Source organism: Triticum urartu, chromosome 2 (assembly GCF_003073215.2).
Source record: "Triticum urartu cultivar G1812 chromosome 2, Tu2.1, whole genome shotgun sequence".
Taxonomy (NCBI): domain Eukaryota; kingdom Viridiplantae; phylum Streptophyta; class Magnoliopsida; order Poales; family Poaceae; genus Triticum; species Triticum urartu.
In genome coordinates, this window is record NC_053023.1 from 603,504,577 (window position 1) to 603,522,675 (window position 18,099).

General features: G+C 45.6%; 2 protein-coding genes across 2 annotated transcripts; both read right to left on the reverse strand.

The window, feature by feature from the left end:
- Positions 1-1,092: 1,092 nt before the first annotated feature.
- On the reverse strand, positions 1,093-4,621 carry LOC125539123. The gene is made up of 2 exons (XM_048702490.1): positions 4,099-4,621; positions 1,093-1,418 (listed from the first exon to the last, which is right to left on the reverse strand). The coding sequence occupies exons 1-2, from the start codon at positions 4,340-4,342 to the stop codon at positions 1,378-1,380; spliced, it is 285 nt and encodes a 94-aa protein (XP_048558447.1). The 5' UTR covers positions 4,343-4,621; the 3' UTR covers positions 1,093-1,377.
- A 5,826-nt stretch (positions 4,622-10,447) lies between these two features.
- LOC125539124 (aquaporin PIP2-5-like) lies at positions 10,448-12,960 on the reverse strand. Its single transcript, XM_048702491.1, has 3 exons — positions 12,241-12,960; positions 11,599-11,739; positions 10,448-10,882 (listed from the first exon to the last, which is right to left on the reverse strand). Exons 1-3 carry the CDS (start codon positions 12,853-12,855, stop codon positions 10,766-10,768), a joined length of 873 nt encoding a protein of 290 aa, XP_048558448.1. The 5' UTR covers positions 12,856-12,960; the 3' UTR covers positions 10,448-10,765.
- Between the last annotated feature and the right edge of the window lie 5,139 nt (positions 12,961-18,099).

Consider the following 18,099-nt stretch of genomic DNA (forward strand, 5'->3'; position numbering starts at 1 on the left):
CGATACCGTTGTGTGGAAGGACGGGAGTTTCCGCAGGAAGTTGGAGAAGATCTAATGCCAGGGATGTTTAGAGGGATGGTTGGCGACCACAACAATACGGCGGCGAGACGCGCTGGAGCACGGCCGGTTGCGGGGGCGGTAGCAGGCAAGCCAGCAGTCCGTGGGTGGGGGGGTCTAGGGGAGGAAGAAAATTGACTGACGCTGACTTTATTTTTCCAAACGATTAAGGAACCGACGGTCCCATAAGTTTGTGTTTGGGTTTCATCAGATCCCCTTGTGTGTTGGAGAGCTAAACATGACTTGCCTTAGGGTCTCTTTGATTCAAAAAGGACATTTAAAGAAATGAAGGATTACAATTCTTAGGAATTTTTCATATATGTAGTTTGAGTTCTAAAGAAATTATTCCTAAGTAGGATGTAATCATACAAACCAAAACCCTGTAGGATCATGAATAAATATGAAATTCTAGTCCCACTATTTTTCTGTTCCAACATTGTGGAATTTCTTTTGCATAGATGTGTTGGTGGCTTTATTTATAAAGCGGGACGAACGTCTATTACGAGAGTATTTTAATATTGTAAAAATCCTCTGACCTCCAATGATTTTGCTAGGGGACATCTGTATGCTCTCGGTGCATTTTCCAATATATGGTGGGTGAATAAGAGCAACTGGACATGTGTGCTCCAGCAGATTCATGGCTCGTAGTCGTGATCATCCTTGTTCATGAGCATTCATCCTCTGTTCTTCCTGACAAATGTATCTTATACTCTCTTCGTCTGAAAATACTTGTCATCAAAATAAATAAAATAAGATGTATCTAGATGTATTTTAGTTCTAGACACATCCTTTTTTATTCATTTTGATGACAAGTATTTTCAGACGGAGGGAGTACCGAGTACTACATGCACATCTGCTTGCATAGGAAGAGTATAATCAGGTAAACAAGGCCCACCCGAACCGAAACATACTGGTTCAAATTCTCAGTTCTCTTAAGAGATGGATAGGCAAACTACGAATGCAATGACGCGCAATCAGCTGCCTCCGGAGTCTGGACCAAAGACTCAATGTGGGAAGCACGAGACAGCACAGCAATGAGAAATGGCAGTTGCACATACCCTGAAACTGAATGTACATACGGCTATGGAGTATACAGATCAATTATGAAGCCTGCACTGCAGAAATTTCCTACTGCGAAATAGGAAATGCGCCAGTAAGACTACTTGTCAGTGGCATTTTAAACCGGGCCACAACAGCAGAAGATCGAAACTCCATATGTACAATTAGTTTGAGTACGACCCGTCACAGCTGCATGCATTATATGCTTTTCCTGATCTATTGAGTTCTCTGGCTTCTGGAGGTGGCTCTCAGCGTCCGGCATCAGCGAGCTGTTAGAGGATCGTCCTCCTCACCACCACAAGCTGATTCATCATACAGATTGGTTAGAGTGAAGTTACACAAATCTCTAGACAATATAAAGATCATGAATCAGAGAGCAGACGTAGCAGCCTTTTTTTAGGTGAAAAAGAGCATGGTGGTGACATGGAACAGAACAGAGGTTGTAAATTTGTGATCTCCTAAAGTGCTGAAGATATGTGGAAAGGGGCAAGGAATATCAGCTGCAGCTCCAACTTATTTGTGATAAAAACAAATTGCATAATTTGAAGACAGGACGGCAATTAGCTACAGCTCGTATTTTGTGCAAAAGGAGATAAGTAGATAACATAAAAAAGTTGAAAAGAAGATAATATATTTTTTCAAATATTCTGAACAGACAGAGACAAACCAAAGGTTCGGTGACCAGATTACACTATTCATGTACATTTATGGACCTTAGTCCACAACGAGTATTTGGGATAGGATAATGATCAGAGGACAGGGGATTGGGCACTCACCCTCTTCAATTCGTCGGCAGGGCTCATCCCTAAAGCGGAAGAGAAATTCTGAGGCTTATTCGAATTTTTTTTCAATGATTGCATGCAAAAAAGGTTAAAATGCTAGCTTGTTTATACAGCACAGCCTAAACTACCTGAACAGCCAAACTGAGTAACCAACCGACTCAAATTATGTCTTACCTAAAACAATTCAAACTATCTTCTCTGTCTCTAACCTGTCTGTCTATCTAGATACATAGACCTGCTATTATCCCATCATACAAGGATACAACTCTTCAGTTCCTAAACATCTCATCTCCTAATGACTATCCTCCACCTGTCCTAATCTCCTTGATATTCACGAATAACTTAGGTGTTCCTCCTGCTTGTTTTTGTACGGCCGACCGACCAGCCATAATTTTTGTACAGATAAAGGGGTGTGTTTGACCTAAAGCTCGTAGCAGTATACCAAGATAGCCCTTGCAATTTACATATCCAGGGTGTGGCAATTCTTTCCACAGCTCTTGCGTAGAAGTTTATTACTCCACAAAACAGCTTCACATTGGACAGCATACTAATTTTGAAACGAGAATAGGTAGGACGAACTGCCTATCTTGGACCTTTTTTTTGCATGGAGCCTATCTTGGACTTATAGAAGAGTGTGGACTTGACCACCAAGATCCTGTACGATGCCACTAAGCCACGTAAGTGTCACCTGGACAACATATGAACACGAAAATTTTGGACCTTAGCTGCTTGTGACAATCAACTCATCATGGAACCAGATGCTGAGTGTTCAATTGATGTTATGCACATAGTTTTTAGGATTAGTGTCCATTATGCATATGCATATTTCAAAGCTATTTGCAGGGTCTATGTCACTACTCATGCCTGGTTAGGATCTGAAATCGAGTTGTTGAAACTCTTCATTGTAAGCATTTCAGGATGAACGAGGCAAGCCTATGACCTGTAGCAACTTATGATTTTCCTACCGAGCAACCAAGAGTATCCTCTGTCCTCCAGAAATTACCCTTCAATCCAGTCTATGTACAATTTCAACAGGCATGGGAGAAAACTATATACGTTTCCAATGCCACTGGCCAGAATCAGGAGGTGCTAAGGGTGCTTGGTTAGGGGGGTATCCCTGGATGGGTCGTGGATATCCATCTCGCATCAAAAGTATTCAGATTCTTCATGAGATGTATCCAGGTTTCAGAGGAACATGTGGGACATGAGATGTATAGTCATCAACTTTTTAGTCTAGGATGTAATCTGGCTACGAGGATTTCAACAAAAAATGGATAACCACATGATGATTTGAAAATGATGATTTTATCCTCAACATATTAATTCATTATGTTAAACTAGAAATTTGACAAGTTCACTAATTGTATCCTGAAAATGGCCCACATTAACATATTAAGGGAGGACCCCCTGCAAAAAAATTCCGAAGGGAAAAGGGAGGACCATCAAAGCTGGTGAGTGAATAATGCAATGACCAAATCATGCATCCAATCCAAAAACGTCGTATGCCCTAATTCCAAAAAAGTAAGAGCACAAACTCAGGTGGTTCTAATAGCCTACTTTCACAGTTTCAGTATCAATGTAAATGTAGCTAGGAAAGCTAACTACAATCAGGGCCAAAATAATATGCTGCTCTTCAGTATAGGTTGTGTCCACAAGGATACAAGGAGTAACACTACCATATCCCATCACCACTCTTCTTAGTAGTTAAAAAACAGCCCATAAGTTGCAACAGTTTTAATTATTTGATCAACAAAATAATGACCATGATGGGAGCTAAAGATTACATCTAGTGTTCCCTGTGTCTACCGGATTATGTTATTCGATTGGTAGGAAACCTATCCAAAAAGTTGAGTGCACATTCAGGATATGCTTTCTTATATCTGATTAATATAAGCATAAGCATAATCTGACGCCCTAATAAGTTAACAAGGCAGAACCAAGTCTAATCGATCAAAAGTGGATCCCAACACCAAATCATGGTATTAAGGCATCAAGTTGCACATTCCAGTACCATCTGAATCCTAAGCGATTTCATCATCAGTCACATGTGAGTATTCTTTCATTTCTTTTTCTGTTTTCTTAAAAAAAATTGCGGGGTCAGTTTTCTTAATTTGTATGCGAGGGCAACAGCATGCATAATTTGGCAATGAGATGCGAAACAGTAAACGAAATTGTTAGAAATGGCATCATCAGGACGTACCGCCGCAGCAGAAGCAGCAACAGCAGCACGAAAGGAGCATGGCGGCTTCGCAGGCGAGCTCGAACGCGGTGGCCACCATCGACGACGAGCGGCCCTCGAGCAGAGGCGCCTCGTCCCCGTCCTGGCCCTGCCGCCCTTGCCCCTGCCCCTGCGCGCGCTTCTTGTGGGCGAGGTTGAACTCAAGCTTCTCCAGGTAGGCGTGCTTGAACGAGTCCCGGATCCGGAGCGACGGCCACAGGTGCATCTTCGCCGGGCGAGGAGGGGGCGGCGGCGGGGGCTGGCCGGGCCGGGGATTGTCTTGATCTTAGGGATCACGGGGGTCGGCGCGGACGATTGGGACGGTGTGGGTTGCGGATTTGGGATCGGATGATGGGACGGCACGGCACGGCACGCCGATGGCGAGCATGCGCGGCGGGGTGGGGTGGAATCTGCGAGAGCGAGACCTCCTCTTCGCGCTCACGCGCTGCTCGCCTGTGCCTGGCCCAACAAAGGCCGATGGTCCCTCGCGTCGCTCGCTCGGGTCGATGGTTGATCGGCCAGCGTTAACCGGTCACCTGAGCAGTCAACCGTTTTGACTTTTCTAAAAATAAATCTGAATTTTTCGGAAAATAAATAAATAAATAACTTCATAGGTTCGCAATAAAAAGTTCACAAGTATGGGGAAAAAATCAAAAATCTGAAAATGTTCATAGATTTTTTTAAAAAATTGCAACTTTGAAAAACGTTCCTTGATTTTGGAAAAAGTTCATCAATCTTTTTTGCAAAGTTCACTAATTTGAAAAAAGTTAATTGATTTTGAACCAAAAAAAACATCAATTTTGAAAAAAAATCGTGAATTTTTAAAAAGTTTGCGGATTTTTGGGAAAAAGTTCGTAAAAATTGAAAAGAGTTCGCAAATTCGAAAAAAAAAGGTTCGCGGATTTGAAAAAATCCCACAGGTTTTCTAAAGAGGCTCACGAATTTGAAAAAACAAATCACACATTTGAAAAAGAGAAAAGAAAAAGGAAAGAACATGGGAAAATAAAACAGAAGTAAAACGGTTTAGAAATCAAATAACAAAAAAAGAAAAAACTGCTTCTGGGAGCTTCCCAAAACCGAGGACGGGAGATTCCTCTGGTGCGTTAAGATGGGCTGACCCATTTAGATCAAGAGAAGGGGGGGGGGCATTGCATACCAAATAACCAATAATGGGCACATAAGGCGTCGAATAGGATTTGACGCAGTCTGCACTAATCACTAGAAAATGTGCTCCGGCAGAGTGGAACACAAACCTGACCATATGGGCCATGCCTCCCGGGCCAGCCCACGGGCATAGATTTTTGGCCTGACATTGGTCGGGCATGTCATGCGAGTAAAAGAGTAGGACCGGCCGACCTTCGACCGGCCATGGAACAAGGCCGATCCTCGAAGCCAGGCCTTAAGGTCAGGCACGACATGCCCCCATTAGATTTTTTGTATTTTATTTCTTAATTTTTTAAATTATTTTAGTTTTTAAGTCTTTTTGTATTTTCCTTAGCTTTTTAGACTGAAATGCAACACTGGTCGGCCTGCAGCCGTGTCGTGCCAGGCTGGTTTTTTATCTGGCTTGCCAAGCCAATCCCTATGGCCAGGTCTTTGGGTGTCCCGACCCATATGACCAGATTTGGTGGGACCGTGACGGGAGGAAATTGGACGGCTAGGACATGAACTCACCATGAGAATATAATATTTTATTTATTATTTATAAATATTCTAGTGATGTTTCAATTAGCGATATTCTTAGCCTCAGTTTGTGGTTGTTGAATGTTATGAAAAATAAGCACAAGAGTGGGCAAAAGCATAATATTGTGATTCAAGGGTCCAAATGTGAGTACTTGAGAGACGTCGACGATGAGTGAAGAAAGAGGGTTCCATGAGATGCTTGGATCCATCGGGTATATGCATTGGAAATGGAAGAGTTACCCGCAGTAGAACATGGGAAATTCATTAGTCATTGACATGATTCAACCATCATACTCAAAGCGGTTTCACCCAAAGATATATCGATTTGTACTTTCTCCTCTGGGATACCTAGCTCAAGAAACTAGATCAATGTATTGTAAATATATCCTCTATTTTCATGGGTAGTTGCAGTGGAAACTCCACCATGAAACTTCAAAGTCAATGGTCAGGCGTTATATCGACTAGAGGGGGGGTGAATAGACGATTTTTATGAAAGTCTTCAAAACTTGGGAGTTCTGAAGACAAACAGTGAAGATTATGCCTATTACTATGCAGCGGAAGTTAGATTACACTAGGCCAGCCATGGTCATGTATTCAACAGAGTGAAAGCACAGTGACAAACAGCTTCAGTGTAATAAGGATCAAGTGGGAAGAAGTTATGAAGCCACACAGATCATGCATTCACGTTGTGAAGACAAATGATAAAGCAAGCATGCAATGGCTTCACAATAAGTAACAGCAAGGGAAGGAAGTGAAGATGAAACCAGTGACTCGTTGAAGACAATGATATGTTGGACCAGTTTCAGTTGCTGTGACAACTGTACGTCTGGTTGGAGCGGCTAGGTATTTAAACCTTAGGACACACAGTCCCGAACACCCAGTCCTGAACACACAGTTCAGGACACCAAGTCCTCACCGTATTCTCCTTGAGCTAAGGTCACTTAGTCCTCGCCCAATCACTCTGGTAAGTCTTCAAGGTAGACTCCCAAACCTTCACAGACTTCGTTCACTGGCAATCCACAATGTCTCTTGGATGCTCTGAACGCGACGCCTAACCGTCTGGAGGATTCACAGTCCTCAAGTGTAATAAGTCTTCAGATCACACAGATAAGAAGACTCAAGTGATGCCCAATTTACTCTGGCTCTGGGTGGTTAGGGCTTTTCTCCTCACTAGGAATTTTCTCTCAAAGGCTTCGAGGTGGGTTGCTCTCAAACGACAAAAGCCGTGCATTGAAATCTGAGCAGCCAACCGTTTATGGTTGTGGGGGTGGGCTATTTATAGCCACTTGGCAACCCGACCTGATTTGTCTGAAATGACCCTGGGTCACTAAGGAACTGACATGTGTCTCAACGGTCAGATTTCGAACTTTCATGGCAACTTTACTTGGGCTACAAGCAAAGCTGACTTGTCCGGCTCTGGACAAGATTCGCTCTCATTGTCTTCACTCGAAGACATAGGTTTTTGATTTAGGCATCACTTCAGTCATTCTGACTGGTTCTCCTGGACCCCACTTAACAGTACAGTGGTTCCTATGACTCAACAAGAATAAAAAGAACTATGAAAGATCTAAGTCTTCGAGTTCCATAGGCTTCATAACGTGTCTTCTGTTGTCATAGTCTTCAATGTGAATATCTTCATATACCACCTTTGTCTTCAATGTCTTCATACATTTTTAGGGGTCATCTCTGGTAGTAAAACCGAATCCATGAGGGACTTCTACCTGTGTTTTCCTGCAATTCTCACAAACACATTAGCCCCTCAACTAGGTTTGTCGTCAATACTCCAAAACCAACTAGGGGTGGCACTAGATGCACTTACAACTACAATGTTGGATACTACATGAAGATGCCATCTATTCCGCTTGATCAAACTTTTTTAAAACAATATCAAACCCTCAAGGTAAGAATAGAGTCCATAATACAATGTTTTGTGGAACAACTCTAACCCATGAGAGAGTTACTAACTGACACTAGAGATTTATTGAGATCCACCGAAGGGTAGAAAACATGTCATCAACCGAGTATCTTTCACGACGACCTTGTTGAGCATATATGCATTCGTGATAGTAACATGTGCAATAGTTTCGTGATGTTTCATCATTTTTATTTAGATTATCTAGTACATTTTGGAGCCTATGGTATATTTGAATTTGAAAGTCTCAAAACTATCATTTGAAAAGTTGTTCAATTATGTGTCGTAGAAACATACAAGTTTGAATTATTAGATGCAAAGTTGGAGTTTAAATGTAGTTCATATGCATGAATAGGAGATAAATGGAAGATAATGCAATATAGGTGCTAAATTACTAGGAATTGTCTAAGGAGTGCTCCCTGAAAAGATGATTTTTAGGGGCTCCACTAAGATCATTTTAGGGTCACCCTTTTCTGGGAATCTCCTAGAGTAGCTTTTAGCAGGTCATATGTTGTGTCGCTCAAGCTGAAAGATGTTAATGTCCTCCACACCTTTCCTCTATCTGAGGGGGGGGGCACCAACTTTAGGAGAGGTGGGGGAACCTGGGGTACCAGTTGGAGTCCCCTAAACGGGTCCTTCTTTTTACAATACTTCTTTGTTTGAGATTACTTTTCTTCTAGTTGTCCTTCATTTTGTTCATGGTGATAAGGGTGATGCTGACACATGCAAATACTACTTCTTAATAACTCTTCAAACAACACAAGGTACTTTTGGGTATTGGTGCTGGTTTTATTGGATTAAATTCCTACATGTGCATCCTTTAGATGACGACTCAATAGATCGGTATTGTCCTTCTTGCGCTAATCGGGAGGAGAATGCCCTTTATAATAATGACCCCGCTTGCTCCACCGAGAACTTTGTACGTTGAAGGTGCATGGTGGTTGCCTTTTCCTAGATACTATGTTGATACTCTAGGTCGTGCCAAAAAAATTGTTTTAATTATTGTGTTTTTAAAGTACTTTGTATCTCTGTGGCAACGCATGGCCATTTAGTTAGTTTATGAGTTAATTGATGAATTAAGCAAGGGGCAATGATCGTTTTGTGAGAGAGGTCTAGCGGACGACCAAAACCAGAGCAGTTGTCCCAGCTACTCCATCTCTTGCTGCCTCCTGGTGGCCTACTCGTGGAGGAGTCGAAGAGATGACAAAGGAGATGTGTGCTCGAGTTGCGGTCTTCGTCACGTGGTGCTCGACGACAGTGTTAGTGATCTAGTGCGGTGATCTTCAACGGTGCCCCGACCTGGCTAGGTCACCGAAGAAGAGAAAGTCGATGCATGGTCCTCGCCGGTGGCGAGCTCGACATCAGTCACAGACCTAGCGTGCATCGTCATTGGTGTTCTTTTCAGGTTTACTTTAGGAAGTCTTCGAGTTTGGCTTGGGGTGGTGAGACGGCGAAGCTGTTTCTGCCTTGCCGGACCGGCATCCCAGCTACCCGCTCTCTGATCAAGGTGTCGTCGCTGCCGCGTAGGCAGCCTCCGCTTCCGCCTCCGCCGTGTCCTCATTGTCCGCCCCTATCAACTCATCATTCTGCCGCTGTAACATCTAGTAGTGGGCGGATTGCACGATCATTCTTGCGTCGGCATCCAAAGTGGCCACATTCAAGGACAACATCTTGGCGTCCTCCGCATTGGCGGCGATCTGGAACTTCTTTTCCTCAAGCGTGACCTTTCTCTCTTCGATCATGGTCCTCTTCTTTTCGAGCTTGAACTTCTTGTCCGTCGCCTCCATCAACAATTTAAACCTCTTCGCCTTCTTCTCCTCCGTGAGGTCCGAGCGCTTCACTCATGCCTCCTCCTTCTTCGACAAGATGTCCTCGAACCACTCCGTCAGCTTGGCCATCACACTTTCTCTCTTCGCCCTCTCCTCCGCCCACTTCTTCCCCCGTAAAAATCGTCTATCCTACTTCGGTGGTTCTTGGGTTGGGTCGGGAGGGTCACTGGTCTCTTCCTCGTTGGCTTGGGCAGCGGTCTTGGCTATGAAAAGGTTTCACTTCGGTTACCCATTCAACTTCAAGCAACAATGCACGACAGTGAAGATTTCTCGGTGGGCGCGCCCGTCTGGCGGCGTCCGCCACGACCTCCACGCCCAATGCCACAACCAAGCCCACCGACGACCATCGACTTCTTGGGCTTCTCCTCCTTTTGTGGACTTCACTTTGACGCGACGAGTTTGCCGCGTAGCCGAGCTGATCTTCCGGGCGAGCGTGGTGCTCGGATCCTTCGACACCACAAACACCTCCATCTCCGACAGCTTCTATGACGGTTCCATGTGTCGGCGATGGAAGGAAGAAGAGGGTAAGAGAAAGGGGCAGGAATTGGGTAGAGAGCGACGGGGACGAAAGATGAGAGTGAGGGGTTTTCACGCGGAAAGAGTGCGGGTTGCAACAAAAGTGCGGGCTCCACCTTCTTTTTGGATGGGCTAGAGGGCAGAGAATGATGTTTTCTCGTGTCCGGACTCCCACAAACCCCCTCCTCCCGTTTGGTTTCAGTTTACGGATAATCATGATCCAGATAACGCCACAGACTGATACAGGACCATAAAGTCCTACTCACAGTTCAAAACGCTGCACCCATCGGCCATCGGGCCATGCCGTCCATGCCGAATGCAAATCGTGGTCCGTACAGATTTGATCAGATTTGCTGGTATAGGGACGAGTACGAAACATGCAAGCAGCTCACAACCCGAATCTTACGTACACATTGCATTTCAAATTTCCCCCCAAATTACCTGGACGCATACATGACAGATTGACAGTACATCATCCTCATCGTTCACAGATAGTACATGCAATGGAAGCAAACACTAACGAAGACACACTCGATCGGTAGAGAAAACAAGCAGCAAACGCGGCGGCGAGCTGAGGAAAAGAGAGACGCGTGCAAAGACCAGCAGAATCCAGGACCCGAACAGCAGCACACACTGGAGGCCCCTCTGTCCTCTGATATATCTACAGTTCAGTGCCTCCGACCATCGAGAACGGCGGCCGGCCGTCGATCTAGCGGCTGCCGAAGGAGGCGGACGAGCCGAACTTGGTGGCGCTGGCCCTCAGCACGTACTGGTGGTACAAGGCGGCGATGGCGGCGCCGATGAATGGCCCCACCCAGAAGATCCACTGCAACCACAATGGCCACAAATGTAAGCATAAGATGTCTCAGAGTAATTTGAATTAATTTCCTCCTAATTGCACTCTCTACAAAACTATGGGCATACAAGATGGCACTAAGTAGTTAGGTACATTAGATAGAGCTATATAAGAGTTTCTAGGGTAGTTGGATGGTGGAGCAGGTGGGAGTGGGACGAGATTGGGCAGTGTGTATTGCTCCAAAAATAGTATTTTTTTGCAGATATATCATACATAAGCTACAAGACTATACAAAAAGAACTTCAAGGCTAATCAGTGGGGTGTGACATCGCTTGAGTTTATTAAGTGATCCTTATCCCGGGTCCTTGGCCAAAATAATCGACCTGCTCAGCGTTCTGATTGCTACTTTTGAACTTATGGACGAGGAATACCACAAAAGTTTTATGTCTAGTTCTTTTAAGCTTTGAGTCTGCAAGTGATCGCGAACCAGTCATTTGGGATGACATAGTGCAGCATGGGTTTAATAAAGTTATATATCCTAGCTATCTTGTGCCGTTCGATAAGATATGCAGTATATTCTATCTGTTCTTATGGATGAGGAACACCACACAAGTTCTCTTTGTTTTCTTTTATTTTTATGTAATAGTCTTCGAGGTGATTGTGGCCACTGCTTACTGAAATAGTAACTGTGAGAACAATATTAATAATTAGCAGAGAGATGCATGGGGGGCAATGGTGGTACATACGTGGTCGTCCCAGGCCTTCTCGTTGTTGTAGATCACAGCAGCCCCCAAGCTCCTTGCCGGGTTGATGCCGGTGCCGGTGATCGGGATAGTGGCCAGGTGCACCATGAACACCGCGAAGCCGATTGGCAGAGGAGCCAGCACCTGAACAATTCATCACAACATCCATCTATTTAGCCACTTCTCAATGATTAACTCTAGCTTAATACATCACTACCATAAACAAACTCATAAAACAGCCGCCTTTGTATTTCAAAGCCATGTATGTAACAAAAAGGAGAGCTAGCTAGGAAAAATACATGAATGTTTTCATGCTGATATGCAGCCTTGAAAAGGACGGTTCACCAAATCTAAACAATCATATCAGCGAAAAATTATGTAGGACTTTCCTACCATGTCCCTATCTACAAAGTGCTTGTCTAATGCTAATCACAAGCGGTTTGCCACCTCACAGTTGCTGCATATAATGAATCAAATTAACTAGCTCTAGCTAGGGACTGAACTAGCGAGTGGTACTAGTGGGTACTGATGCATCAGTACCGGTAGAGAATATCCGTAGACCTGCTTTATCATAGCTATTTCCATGCAGCATCACTAGTTAACTGAATCACTGGTACGCATGCTGAGAGGAGGGTGATAACTTACTGGGACGTGGGAGTCACGGGCGCTGCGCTTGGGGTCGGTGGCGGAGAAGACGGTGTAGACGAGAACGAAGGTGCCGATGATTTCGGCGGCGAGGCCGGTGCCCTTGGAGAAGCCGGAGCTGAGCTCGTTGGCGCCGCCGCCGTAGCGCACGTAGAAGGCGCTCTGGAACCCCTTGACGAGCCCGACGCCGCAGATTGCGCCGAGGCACTGCGCGATGATGTAGAGCAGCGCGCGCACCAGCGACACCTTGCGCGCCAGGAACAGCCCGAAGGTCACCGCCGGGTTTATGTGGCCACCCGACACACCGGCGGTGCAGTAGACGAGCACGAAGATCATGCCGCCGAACGCCCAGGCGATGCCGAGGATTCCCACGCCGCTGCAGGCCGCGTCGGCGGCGTTGGGGCCGGCGGGGTCCGCCTGGTGCTTGTACCCGATGACGGTGGCCACGGTGATGTAGAGGAAGAGGAGCGTGGCCACGAACTCGGCGATCACCGCGCGGTACAGGGACCACTTGGTCAGCTCCTCGGCGTCGAAGAGCGGCGCCGGCGGCGGGTCGGAGTAGTCCTTGGCCGCGTACTCCCCACCGGGTGGCGCCGCCTCGATGTCCTTGGCCATCGTCGCGCTCCTCAGCCGATCGACAAGCTAGGGTGGGTGTGTGTGGTGGTGCCCAAGGTGCGAGTGCGCCGAAGCTCTGTGTGGTGGTGTGAGACGACGAGGACACGGGCGTGGTATTTATGGCGGCGAGGCGCGGGGCGGCTACTGGCTCTCGGCGAAAGGCCGGCGCAGGGCGCTCCCTTTGCGATTAACTAGTTTTGTTTAGTGGCTGGGTTTATTAGTGGAAGATAAGGGTGTCTCCCGTTGGTGTCTTGTTTCTAGGTTATAAACTTTGCCGCCCACGGCCCTCATCATTGCATCACCCCAGAGCAGATGGCTCACTGCTGGCTGCGCCTAATACGGTGGAGCTTATATATTTTGATTTTAATCAGTGGCCCAGTTTCGTCTGGCGACGGGTGAATGCACGTACAGAATCCATGATTTGAGGTGATGGCAGGTACGTCGTCAGCTTATTTGCCTGCTGAGCGTGCTGTGTGAAGCACCAGTAACTTGGTAAAACCAATCGAAATGCAGGCACCAAGTCAGCAGTCACTGGTTTGCTACGAGCATTTGGCGGCAAAATTTGTATTGTTGACATTTGTCTGGGCTCGCCACTAATGAACAACTGCTTATTGGTTGCTGATCATGCGTAGGCACGTCACGGCCACCCTCTAATCAAAGTTTCTATCCGAAACACTGCTTAATCCAAAAATATTGCATGATGCGCCAGCATCGGCTGTGTGTAACAAGCTGTACGCGTCTGGTCCAGATTCCAGAAGATGCACGAGGGTTCGACCGGATGGCGACCCGATATCCCTCCCGGATTTGCATGCCGGGAGACTGGAACCGTCCGCATGATGGGCGCGCGGCACTCTTTTCCAGCGTGCCCGTTGTTCCGTGCACGAGTATAGCTTCCGGCTCACCTCGCTTTCGATTTTTCCATGACGGCGGGCGGCAACAGCACGGAACGGAACCGAAAGTGAGGAGGCCTCATCAATGACCCATCGCCTCCCCCGTCTTCTCCACATTTCCATTCACGGGACGGGACGGCGGACGAGCTCCTTTTTCCCTCCTGAAGCGCGCGGCGCCCATGCGGGACTCATGGTGGTGGTGGTGGTTAGCGAGTGCGCGCACCCTGGCCATGGATTACCCTGGCACCATGCGCGAGAGAACAAGAAGGACCGACCAATCCACCGGTGACGCTGACGCGGATATAATTTTTGAAGGGGAATGGATGGGGTGAGCTGGGCGGCTCTTGAGTCCTACTCAGGCCGAATTATTTGTTGTGTTTCGAGTTTTCAACAACTGCGCTGGCATCTCAGGTTCATTTGTTACAAAACAATTAAAGCGGGAATTCGCTTCCATGGACAAACAAACAAACGGGTCGAATGGGCGGTCAATTATTCGACCAACCCGCAGCAATCAGGCATGCAGCATTGTTTTTAATAGAAAAAATGGCAATGTTTTATTATCTCATGATGAAACGCCAAGGAGATAAAAACACAACGAATACATATACATCCTCTGCACGGCTAGGATGTACTCCCTCCGTTTCTAAATATAAGTATTTTTTTAAAGATTTCAATATGAACTATATACGGATGTATATAAACGTATTTTAGAGTGTAGATTGACTAATTTTACTCCGTATGTAGTTTATATTAGAATATCTAAAAAGACATATTTAGGATCGGAGGGAATATCAATTGACACATGTATGATGCAAATCGTAGGGGGTGAAATATGACGACACCACCGAAATCACACATTGGAGACACTATGTCGATCTCATGCCCCCGGAGCAAGTGTATGTTAATGGTAAATCTGGACATGCCCGTAGACAATACATCACGAGCTGCCACTACCGCGCCATGACCGTGGTATGCCACTACCAGCACCATCGAACAACCATGTCCCCATCATCCACACCGCCGACCAACAACATCGTTAATGCCGCCACGCACTGGCCCACGATGTGAGGATGCAACAAAGGATCGCCGCTGCTCGCCCCCACGCACCATCTCCATGCCTCAGCCAACCAAACCACGGCACCAGAGAGGCATGTAAAGTGGCAGCTATAACACAAACCTCCCCAACATTGCCCCCAAGTGGGTACACGAAGCAGGAGATGTTATCGTCTAGTCTAAGGAAACCGGACCTAGGGTTTCCCTTGGAACCATCAGAGCTGTTAAGAGAGAATTGCATCGTTGACGCTGACGGAGCAAATTCCCGTCAAATCCCTCGGTAGGGGTCCAAGTGCAGCTGGAAGTCATGGATCGGAGGTCACACGAGGGGTTTATCCAGGTTCGTGAAGGAAATATGCCCTAGAGGCAATAATAAAATTGTTATTTTATATTTCCTTATTCATGATAAAAGTTTATTATTCATACTAGAATTGTATTGATCGGAAACCTAAATACATGTGTGAATACATAAACAAACACCGTGTCCCTAGTGAGCCTCTACTTGACTAGCTCATTGATCAAAGATGGTTAAGGTTTCCTAATCATGGACATGAGTTGTCATTTGATAACGGGATCACATCATTAGGAGAATGATGTGATAAACAAGACCCATTCGTTAGCTTAGCATAATGATCATTCAGTTTTATTGCTATTGCTTTCTTCATGTCAAATACATATTCCTTCGACTATGAGATTATGCAACTCCCGGATACCGGAGGAATGCCTTGTGTGCTATCAAACATCACAACGTAACTGGGTGATTATAAAGATGCTCTATAGGTATCTCCGAAGGTGTTTCTTGAGTTGGCATAGATTGAGATTATGATTTTTCACTCTGAGTATCAGAGAGGTATCTCTGGGCTCTCTCGGTAATACACATCATAAACTTGCAAGAAAACAACGAAGGAGTTAGTCACGGGATGATGTATTACGGAACGAGTAAAGGGACGTGCCACAAACGAGATTGAACTAGGTATGAAGATACCGACGATCGAATCTCGGGCAAGTAACATACCAATGGGCAAAGGGAATTACGTATGTTGCCATAACGGTTCGACCGATAAAGATTTTTGTAGAATATGTAGGAGACAATATGGGCATCCAGGTTACGCTATTGGTTATTGATCGGAGAGGTGTCTCGGTCATGCCTACATAGTTCTCGAACCCGTAGGGTCTGCACGCTTAACGGTCGATGACGATATAATATTATATGAGTTATGTGATTTGGTGACCGAATGTTGTTCGGAGTCTCGGATGAGATCACAGACATGACGAGGAGTCTCGAAATAGTTGAGAGGTAAAGATTGATATATAGGACAATGGTATTCGGACACCAGAAGTGTTTCGGGGGGTACCGGGTACTTATCAGGTCGTTAGAAGGGGTTCTGGGCGCCCCCGACAAAAGATATGGGCCTTATGGGCCAAGAGGGGAAACTCACCAGCCACAAGGGGCTGCTGCGCCCCCCATATGGGCCGGCCTAAGGAGGAGAAGGAAAGGGGAGAAGGGAAAGGAAAGTGTGGATTAGGATTCACACTTCCTTCCCTCTCCCCCCTCTTTCCTTCCCCCTTGGGAAAACATGGCATGGGGTGCAGGGCAAGGTAGGGCCCCTAAGGGGCCAGCGGACAGCCCTAGGGCGTGCTCTGGCCTCTCCCCTCCCCCTCCCACCTATATTTATGTGGGAAGGGGGCACCTAGCACACACCGGATCAATTGTTAGCCGTGTGCGCCCCCTCCACCGTTTATACCCCTGTCATATTTTCGTAGTGCTTAGGCGAAGCCCTACGGAGATCACTTCACCATCACCGTCACCACGCCGTCATGCTGACGGAACTCATCTACTACCTCAATGTCTTGCTGGGTCAAGAAGGCATGGGACGTCACCGAGCTGAATGTGTGTAGGGCGCGGAGGTACCGTGCGTTCGGTACTAGATCGGTTGGATCGCGAAGAAAGTTCGACTACATCAACCGCGTTGTGAAACGCTTCCGCTTACAGTCTACGAGGGTACATGGATACACTGTCCCCCTTGTTGCTATGCATCTCCATGGATATATTATTGCGTGTGCGTAGATTTTTTGTTTTCCATGCATCGTTTCCCAACAGTGGCATCATGAGCCAGGTCTATGCGTAGATGATATGCATGTGTAGAACACAAAGAGTTGTGGATAGTGATAGTCATATTGCTTACCACCGACGTCTTATTTTGATCAGCGGTATTGTGGGATGAAGCGGCCCGGACCAACCTTACATGTCCACGCATATGAGACCGGTTCCACCGACTGACATGCAACTAGTTTTGCATAAAGGTGGCTCGCGGGTGTCTGTTTCTCCTACTTTAATTGAATCGGATTTGACTACGGCCGGTCCTTGAACAAGGTTAAAACAGCAAACTTGATGAATCACCATTGTGGTTTTATGCGTACGTAAGAACGGTTCTTGCTAGAAGCCTGTAGCAGCCACGTAAAACTTGCAACAACAAAGTAGATGACATCTAACTTGTTTTTGCAGGGTGATACGTCCATTTTGCATCATGTTTTCTTATTGTTATTTATGATGTTTTATGCATAATAATGCTTTTTGAAGTAATTCTTGAAGGAAATATGCCCTAGAGGCAATAATAAAGTTGTTATTTATATTTCCTTATATCATGATAAATGCTTATTATTCATGCTTGAATTGTATTAACCGGAAACTTAGTACATGTGTGAATACATAGACAAACAGAGTGTCCCTAGTATGCCTCTACTTGACTAGCTCGTTAATCAAAGATGGTTAAGTTTCCTGACCATAGACACGTCTTGTCATTTGATGAACGGGATCATATCATTAGAGAATGATGTGATGGTGTCACAACCTAGTTAGATCAAGCATTAGAGTGTGCATCATGTTTAAATTCCTCTTAAATTTGAAATGGGGAAGACAGAACCCCCAGCACCCCCTGGAAACAACTAGGGTTTACTAAAATTATTTTCAATGAACCCAAAATGCCCTTCACAAAAAGTTCATCATTTCTGGATTGGGCTAAAACCCCTGGCAAAAATGATGCACTCTTTTCTAGGACATTCTGGATTCTCTGAATTAAATCATAAGTATTTGAATTTGAGCATTTAAATGCTATAAAATAATTTAAATGCTCAAATAATTCTGGAAATAAGTGTGGGCTGTTGGGAATAATCTAAACAGAGCCCCTGATTATTTTCATGATTTTTGAAGATGTCTAGGTATTTTTAATAAAGCCCAACAGTTGCAGAAAAAAATAGAAAAAGAAAACAAATACGAAAAAGAGAGAGAGAAACCCACCTG

Bases quoted from the DNA above. Each gene is read 5' to 3' on its own strand.
- LOC125539123 (XM_048702490.1), bottom strand. From the start codon at position 4,342: ATGCACCTGTGGCCGTCGCTCCGGATCCGGGACTCGTTCAAGCACGCC. The intron at 1,419-4,098 runs GTACGTCCTGAT...ATGATGAATCAG, and splicing joins TTGCTGCTTCTGCTGCGGCG to CTTGTGGTGGTGAGGAGGAC.
- LOC125539124 (XM_048702491.1), bottom strand. From the start codon at position 12,855: ATGGCCAAGGACATCGAGGCGGCGCCACCCGGTGGGGAGTACGCGGCC. The intron at 11,740-12,240 runs GTAAGTTATCAC...TGAATTGTTCAG, and splicing joins CCCGTGACTCCCACGTCCCA to GTGCTGGCTCCTCTGCCAAT. The intron at 10,883-11,598 runs GTATGTACCACC...TTGTGGTTGCAG, and splicing joins AGAAGGCCTGGGACGACCAC to TGGATCTTCTGGGTGGGGCC.